Source organism: Podarcis vaucheri (genome assembly GCF_965113315.1).
Source record: "Podarcis vaucheri genome assembly, chromosome: 12".
In the NCBI taxonomy this organism is placed as follows: Eukaryota; Metazoa; Chordata; class Lepidosauria; order Squamata; family Lacertidae; genus Podarcis; species Podarcis vaucheri.
Window position 1 is genome coordinate 29,412,443 of NC_138750.1, and position 9,171 is coordinate 29,421,613.

Consider the following 9,171-nt stretch of genomic DNA (forward strand, 5'->3'; position numbering starts at 1 on the left):
GAAAAAGCACCACATCAAGAGATCTAATGAGGAAGCAGGACAAAGATGAAAGACTTATTTGGTTCAGTGGTACTTACTCTCAAAAGTGTACAGAGAATTTCAGTCTTAAGTATTATTAATTCACTCTAACTGCTAATGTCTATTAGGTAGGCTTGTTACTTATATAACAGAAATATCAATTATCAAAGTGCATACAGGCACTTCTTTCCAACACGCAGCAGCCGCCCAAACAAAACCCACTGCTGTCTTTTAAGAATATCATCTTCCCTCTTTGGGAAAAGAAAGTCAGTCTTCCTTCATGCCTTTATTGTGGCTATCAGAAAAGGAAACATCAGCCAGGCTCTCTTCCATTGTTCCTACATTCAGCTTCTGAGAGCCTGTTACCACTCTGCATCTGCCATTGTGCAGACTACCAGAGGGATGTGGGGAAGCAGCCACCCCTGAATTGAAGCAATTTGTACAATGGAGCGTAATGAGCTCTAACTCTCTAACTAGTACCTGAATGGGAGTGCTGTTTCAAATCTCAGTAGCAACAGCATGAAGGGGTGGATAGGTGGTCTGCAAACTAAAACATGCAAAGGAGAAGCAACATAAGGTAATTTAAACAAATTGCTATTTTTTGTTACTATTTCTTTTGTTGATGTAGTTTTCCACTGTTGTTATTTGATGACAGGTTAGCTGCCTTAGGATGCCGAAAAGTGGAATATAAATCAAAGGCACAAAATTGAGTGTGAGCAATGTGATATATGTACTTTGGCGCGCGCGCGCACACACACACACACACACACACACAAATTCAAATTTAATCTTCCTCAAATAAAAGCAAACATAAAAATATGAAGAGCCCTTGCAGTTTGAAATGCATCTGGTCTCCAGCATTAATTTTAACCATTACTGTAGCGCGCTCTCTCTCTCTCTATATATATATATGGTGGTCTGCAAACTGAAACATGCAACATCTCTCTCTCTCTCTCTATATATATATATATAGAGAGAGAGAGAGAGAGAGAACTAATATAAATATGGAGCCCATCCCCTTGAAAAACAGCCCACTGAAGATTCTGTATGTTCACTGGCCCCAGAATGTAAAATGTCTGTTGTGAAGAATGGAGTAGAGTATATTGGAAGAACGGAAGCACTCTGTACTGCAACCTTTTGTTACAGCTCCCATTGGTAACATTACATCTCATGCATCTCATGTTTAACATTTTCTAGCTCACTTTTGGAATGAACAAATGTTGAAAACATTTTGATCTACTAAAAGTAAAGGACATTTGCAGTAAACCTGGTATTATCCCATAATACAGATGCAGTGCAATGAAGTAGTTTTTTAATAATTTATTTGGTTTATTCTCCATAAGGCCCCATGGTGGGTTACAACAGTACAGTATAAAATATTAAATATTAAAATCAGTTAAAGCAGCAATAAAACAGATTGTCTTTTACTGTAAACCCATACAAATTGTTTTTGCTTTCTAAAAATATATTAAATATACTTTTCAAAAAAAATATCATGGTATAATTTAGCTGTATATTCTCGATCCATAATTTTCAAGTAAAATATTCAGTGAATACTGAAATAGTGTGGTGCTGACTCCCTGTTAAAATTGGCAATGAGTCTTGGGAGTAAAAATGCATACACAAATTTAATAAATATATTAAATATCATAAATAACTGCAAATAGTATATTCCCAATTAAAGAAACAACATAGTGAGTTCTCAAAAAGGAGAACAACATGAGCCTCTGCTTCAACTGCAGATGTTTTGAGAACTGATGTGCCCAATTTTTAAAAGGCACTAGAACTCCTGGCCTCTCATAAGACACGAAGAGCCCTTGTAGTTTTCTGCATAAATAAAGTAAAATCTTGAAGTATGAAGTGTTTAATAAGTGTAACAGTCCAGCCTCTGTGTTCTCGAAGCTTTGCGGCAATAATTTTCTGAGCGGCTGGATCCGGCAAGGTCACAGTTTCAGGATTGTTCATCTGTTAAGGGGAGGAAATAATAAAAGTTGCTGGTTATGATGCTGTTTTTTTATCAGACAAATGGATTTTACTCATCTTCAGGAAAGATGCTAGTTGGAAATATTTACAGATTGCAGAACCCTTTGTAACATGCAATGTTATATGTTTTAAGTTATCTAGGAGTTCTCTAAGAAGAGGGATTGATTGTGAATCCACTCTTGGAACTAGTCCAAGGAGAATACTACTCTTAGTACCTTTAACAAGCTACAGTTCCCAGGTTTCTTGGGGGTAAGCCATGACTGTGGAGGTTTTCTATAATCAAGCGGTAGATGAATTTTATTAAATAAATAAATTATAATGCTTATAAGAGCATAATGCAGATCACTCAAAGGAACAGTTATGCATACACTCGTCTCATCCAGAACCCAAAATATTATTGGATGCAGTTTCTCTCTCAGTATTCTCTATCTTAAACCAAACCGTTCACACGCCAACTTTTGTGAGGGGCAAGTTCTGCATCATAACCCCTAACCCTTTTTCCTATATAGGAATTATTTTAGGTAATGGTAATAACTCACTGTTTCAAAAGTTAAGGACCTACTTAAATTGTATTTTAAAATACATCTATAGAACTTTACACATAGACGGGTCCTAATTCTACATAGAGGGGGAAATTGAAAAGTCTTTTCCCCCCTTTGTCTAACAACCTAATACAGAACACCCCCCCTTATTAATAAGGCTTATTGTTACAACTGTCATAAGCATAACTAACAATGGCTTTTTAGGTTATGTATTTGTTTGTTTTTCCATTGTAAACCGCCCTGTGATCCTCAAATGAAGGGTGGTATAAAAATTTAATAAATTTAATAAAAAGAAGTAAAACACCAAATGGGAAAAAATGTTTCCACTTAGTGCTTATAGTGGTATGTGTCCTTAACCAGAGTGCATTGTGTGTTGTCTTCCAGAACTTCATAATCTTCTCACTCCATCTCCTTATCTCCCAGAACATTTATGTAGGATTAAATGTAATAGAACTTACCATTGATCTCAAGGTATTTGCCAGGTGCTGTGTGCTTGGCCGAAAAGTTTCTGCAGTCTCAACAGAAGCCTCTTCTAAATATTCAAAGAATGTCCCGAAAGCATAAAGACCACTTGAAAGTCTTCCCAGACATGTTTCCTAAAACAGGAGAATAAATAAAAAGTTGTTAACGGAAATTTATGAGTCAGAAATATTACACTCATTACATTCCTTAACAAATATTTTATGGTGCAATAATACTGTATGACTGGGGTAAGCAGTCAAAATACTCTGAGATGAGCAAAATATTACAGCCAGCTTTGGAAATAATATAGTTGACTATATACACCAATCAATCATTCCTCCTTAATTCTTGCTTTCATGCTACACAAATGCACAGTCTTTATCAATCCAGACTATAAGTGCTGTTGCTTATGTAGTCAACATCAGCAGGCTTAGGGAACCTCAGCATTTGCAAACATATTAAAAATGCTTAGTTCTAAAAAGGGAAACTCCAAAAAGAGCACAATGAGGTCTGAACATGTTCAGTAGCCATAGATTGAATGCTCCTTGACTATTGGGAATGGGATGGAGTGGCAGGAATCCTGAAGAGCAGAATTCAACCAGCATTTTGTTGTTGGTCCCACTGGTAATGTATTAATAAACTTGCCTTTTCAAATCCAGTGTCATAGCATTTATCTTCTTGAGTGATCTTTGGAAGATTGAGATTATTCATGACCAGTTCCATCTTGCCTTGACAGGCGGCCTCCTTCTTACATAGCTAGTAAAACACAACAAGATTTAATCAGACTTTCCCCCCATGATCACTTTAATGTTATATTCCAGACCATCCGTATACCCCATGGAAGATGTAAACCTCTCTCCATCACTGACATTCATTAAGTGGTCCAAAACTTCTTTTCCTGTGATCTTCTGACCCCTGCAGCTATCCCTAATCTGAAGATGCAGCAGTATTCGCAATGCTAGGTCAATTTCAAATTGGAATTGTAATGTATACTGAGAAAATGGGATTCTGAATGTCAATTTGCAACTGTAACGCCACTTTTTAAACATTTCCTATAAAAACTGACTTAGGTGTGTGCCTGCATTTTGAACTTCCCTGCAAAATAATTGGGTTCTTCACTATGTTTAGCCAGGGTACCAAATTTCCCAACCCTGGAAAGCAAAACAAAAAACAAGACTTCAAATCTCAAATCATTCATTTTTCTCTAAATCTTAACTTCTTTGGTGAATATTAGTATTAAGTAATAAGTGAATAAGGAAAGAGAGAACAGGAATGTATTGAGCACTGTATTTTTATACATAGAAAAGCACATACTGCTACTAAAACAAATGTGTATTCCTAAATAAAGAGTGACCAATATAGGATACATCATGCTGAACGATTCTCCTAGAAATACCCAGCGTTTCGCCATCACTCAAACTCTGCCTATCAGCCCATACCTAACCATGTAGCCTCAGAAGTAACTCCCAGGTAAGTGGAACACAAAAGTGCAAGCTTGGCCCCACAACTGTGGGTGCCCAGGGCCGTGGGTGCCATGCAGCTTGCATGGCCCTGGCACCAAAAATTGTGGGTGCCTGGCTCCTTCATGGGGAATTTTGTGGGTGCTCAGGCACCCAGGGAGCTGGCAGAACCTATGGCAGCACATAAGACTGCAACTTAAGTTTGTAATATATACAAGGAATGTAGGGTTTAGAGGATTACTGTATAGAGGCTCTGAAAGTATTGGCGGGCATGTGTATTTTTTAAAAAATTACACAGATTTATGGCACAGTAAAATGTCTCAGTGGTGTTCAGAAAACCAAAAATATAAAGAATGCACAAAAGGATAACAGTTGAAATAACAGTAGAATGCCAGAAGATATTTTAAAAAATTCGTTCAGAAAAGGCTTGAGTAAATGAAAGGTCATAATCACACTGAAAGAGTAGATTGTTGGAGGAAAGGTGTAACAGGCTGATGAGATAGCAGTACTAACTGCACCATCTGGACCAAACTCAAGGGGAGCCCCATATAGGGTACATTGCAGTAGTCAGTTCCTGAGATTTTCCCTGCCCAGGAACGGCCATAACTGGCCAATCAGCTGAAACTGGTAGAAGGCACTCTTAGCCACAAGTGACAAAAGTAGCTCTACAAATTCGTTCCTTCAAGGAAGCACAACCCTGGTCCCGAGCAGGTAATGAACGACCAACTTCCTGACATGGGAACTGCCTACCCACATGGTTTACCTGTTGCTTTATCATCCTTTGCATTGTGACATACTTTATGTACACAAGCTGTTTTAAACAAATATAGTTCTATTAAATGCTTCCTATGTGCATACTGGCCTTTCCTGGTTCTGCTCTGAAGGTTTCTGCTCTACATTTCAGTATCCTCACAGCGTTGGATGAGGGTACAAATCCCCACTCAGCTCTGAAGCCCAGCAGGAGATCTCTAGTCACTTCTAGGCCTAACTTACTTCACAGGGTTATTATGGAGCATAGGAATCAGCTCCTAAGGACTGAGGTTCCTTTGCCGCCCCCCCAAAAAAAATTGGGGGGGGGCCACTTCCCATAGTTGATGGACATTGCCATTCAAATGGTTTGAGAACCCTGTAGCCCACCTTTAGCCCCTTGGAGGACAGGTGGGATATAAACGTATTTTTAAAATGCTTTAGAAATTCTTGGGGGCACTTCAAACAAAATTGTTATTGGACACTTACATTATTGGGAGTTCCCAAATAATAATAAAAAGCACTGCTCAGTCCTGTAGCCTGCCTTTCCTGGGTTCTTGTGCAGGGTTGGCCAACTTCCAAGAGACTGTGATCTACTCACAGAGATAAAAACTGGCAGTGATCTACCCCCTTTTTGGGGGGTTCAGATCAAAGTTGTTGACCTTTGGGGAGGAGGAAAGCGATGCTGAGCTTTTTTTAGGGAGGAAAGTCCCGTTTTTTAGGGGTGCAAGGCAAAGGTGTTGAGCTTTCTTCAGGGGAGGCAAAGTTTTTTAACTTCTGTGGGGGGAGCCACTGATCTACCGGTGATCTACCACAGACATCCAGTGATGTACTGCTAGATCACGATCTACCTGTTGGACGTGGCTGCATGCTTTTTGGCCTGCTAGAATCCACTTCACTGCTGCTGTTCGTTTGCAATAAAAGCTTTTCTTATCTCAACCGTCCTTCTGCAAAGAGATCTGTCTCTAGCTGCTGGTGTCCTGGAAGCGCAAACGCCCCAAGGCGTTGTTTGCGAGGCTCTGTCCGCCCTTGAACCATTGGAAAGATGCACTCCCTTCTCCAGGCTTAGGAGCAAGAAGGAGCTCCTGCACTAAGCTTGAAAAGTTGCAACACCCCAGCTAAGAGAAGGAAAGGAGATGCCCGAGTCCCCGCCCCAAGAAAGGACGCGCGCTCGTTTCTCCTGGCGCTCTGCGCGCTCGCTCTCACCTCTCGAGTCAAGCCGGCCGCTCTTCCCTGCAGCCAGCGCGCCAGGTCCACGCATTTCTGCAGCTGGAGGCGCTCGGGGGGCACCGTCCTGGCCGAGGGGTCGTCGCTGAATTCGGACTCCCCGGAGGAATCTCCGACGGGCATAGCCTCTGCCCTCAGGAGCAGCAGCAGCAGGAGAGCGACGGCAGCCCCAAAAACGCCTGATGGGAGAAAAAGGAGGAAGTTAGGCAAGCTGAACCAAGGAGGTTCCCGCCGGCTGCAGCTGAGCGCCAGGCTGCCCGGCCAAGTTGGAGACGCTCCCTTGCAGAACGGGAGGCTGCCAACTCACCTGCCAGCGGAGCCTGCATGGCCTTCTCTTCTTAGGCTTGACCCTCTTTGCTGCCTCGAGAAGCTTTGTAGCTTTGGGGCCTGTAGAGCTGAGTGAGTTGTAGGGCATTTCTGAACCTATTTATTGGATGGGTCTGACTGCACTTGGGGAAATCCAACGTTGATTAAGAACTACCGCGTTTTTTTTTTGCGGTGGTTTCTTTTTTTAAAAAAGTAGTATAATGAACCATGGGGGCATCTGCTGGGAAATACTGGAGTAAGGCGTGAGGTCACAGGGAACTGAAGATGCCTTTTAGCCTACTTCGATTAATGTTCTTGTGGACCGCTTACAGACTTTAAAGTGAGGCATGTGCAAGGGAGACGGATGACCCCTCTTTCATTTCCTCTCTGTGTGTGTTGGAGCAAAAAAAAAAAAAAGTTCTCATGAAGGAGTGAGAGTAGTCATTTGAGATAATAAACAAAAAGCAATTCAGCTTTTTCTTTGGAAAAGCTCTGTTATGGAACAATGCTGGCTATGGAGAAATCCTAGTCCAAATTGCATCCAAACTGTTCCATAACAGCAGGGAGTGATCACACCCACCCCAAACAGTTCCTATGACTGTGCGCACATGTCATGTATGATAAGGATGCGTGGGAAAGCACACGGCACAATGCAAAAAGTAGGTGGGAGCCTTTGTTGCAAGCACAGAAAGGGCTGCCCTGCAGTATGCAGAACAGAGTAATGGTACACAGCACATGTGCAGCCCACTGGGGACTCGCCTCTGGTGCAATGATAGCTCCATCAGTATTTGATCAATGCCTTGGCCACTTATGAGGCCTAGGGCATCTTATGTGAGTGCCATGATGCTTGACAGTGCGCATGACTTCAAGATCTTGGAGGCTTCCAGCTTCCTGCACCTGCTAGAGAGCTGGCTCACAGACTACCAGTGGCTCCTTGGGAGATTTCTTTGGATAGATGGGATAGAGCTGTCAAGGGTCATTCTGCTCTCCTCCACTGATAATACAAATTACTAATAAGTATGCAGAGATAGCCGTCCCTTCTCCTTCTGACACACCTCTCCACCCAACACCTCTCAGCCTCCAGGCCCTTGTCCAGGGTCCAGACAAACTCATAGATCCACCCTGAAAAAAATCTTAGTAAATAGAGTTCCTGGAATATGTCAACAGCACTCTGTACATAAGGCTTGCTTTTAAGGTTGAGGGAGCCTCTGCAGGCTGCTCTTCTCTGTTATCCTGGGATCATATTACCTGTCCTCACGTCAGCCTCTAATTTGTTCACATGCTTAAAGTGTGAATCAGGTTGAAGGGAGTAGAAAGAAGATCATATGTTGCCCTTCTGTGAATCAAGGTGCTGCACGTAGTCAGCAAGGATAAATGTCTGAAGTGCACTCAGTTTTCTTTCTGTAGATAGAGGTCTCTGAATCTCAGTGGCTTAAGAAATCTCTCTGTTAAGGCATTTTAAGGACATCTTCACCGCAAAATGCTATAAAAGTGGTTAAAACAAAAAGCAATGGACATCAAACAGAAAAATAAAAAAACCAAAGGATTTTCTCTAATATGCTTATTATCTAAAGCATTTTTCACAACAAGTGCCGTGTCAGGTCGCTTGCAGATGATTAAAGTCTTGGTAAAATACTTAATGGTAACACATCACTAACTTTATATATTGTTAGATACAGATAGAGAAAAGTGATTTCTTGCACCATTTTATTGCAGAAAGAAGCACTCTAGTTTAATGCCCATGACCTGTTCCATGTACACATACAGAAAGTCATTGGAATCACACGTTTACGTTAGGCTAGTAGATAGTTACCACCAACCATCATGACTACCTCTATCCAGGTTATTTCTTTATAATGCAACAGGAATTTTGTGGCTGTTGCATGGCAAGATCTTTGGTTCCTCTGCTTTGTTGCCACACAATACAAACTAGTTGGGAAATTTTAATGGAAGAAACTGTTCTTCTCCCTTCTACTCCCCTTTTTTTGCTTTCAGCTGAAACTATTTTTAAAAATGACAGCTACAGGCCTCCTAGATAGTATATAACTAGACATTTGCTCAAAGTACTGTACCACACAAATTGCCTGTGACGTACTGGGGAACTCTCTGGGTGCATTGCAAAACCCTTAGTCAGTGCAGCTTTTCAGATTTTTATGCTTACTTCCTGGAGAAAAAATGATATGTCATGTTGCCGTTTGGCTTTGTAGGACATAATTGTGTTTTTCTATGTGGAAAGTATTCAAATCAAGCCTTTTGTTCTTATGAAAAAGCGGAACAATAAACAAATAAAACCAAAAGAGTTATAAAACGTCTTCTGCATTGCATATTGGAATTGCCACAAAAGCAGTGCCAAGGATTAAAAATTGACAGTGGCCCTTAAAAAATATAAAATATTTATATGATAAATTGCCTTGAACAATCTTATC

At 41.0% G+C, this 9,171-nt stretch overlaps 1 protein-coding gene across 1 annotated transcript; it reads right to left on the minus strand.

Moving 5' to 3' along the window:
• Positions 1–964: 964 nt before the first annotated feature.
• IL6 (interleukin 6) lies at positions 965–6,657 on the minus strand. The gene is made up of 4 exons (XM_082194026.1): positions 6,419–6,657; positions 3,651–3,761; positions 3,002–3,139; positions 965–1,983 (listed from the first exon to the last, which is right to left on the minus strand). Exons 1-4 carry the CDS (start codon positions 6,560–6,562, stop codon positions 1,816–1,818), a joined length of 561 nt encoding a protein of 186 aa, XP_082050152.1. The 5' UTR covers positions 6,563–6,657; the 3' UTR covers positions 965–1,815.
• Between the last annotated feature and the right edge of the window lie 2,514 nt (positions 6,658–9,171).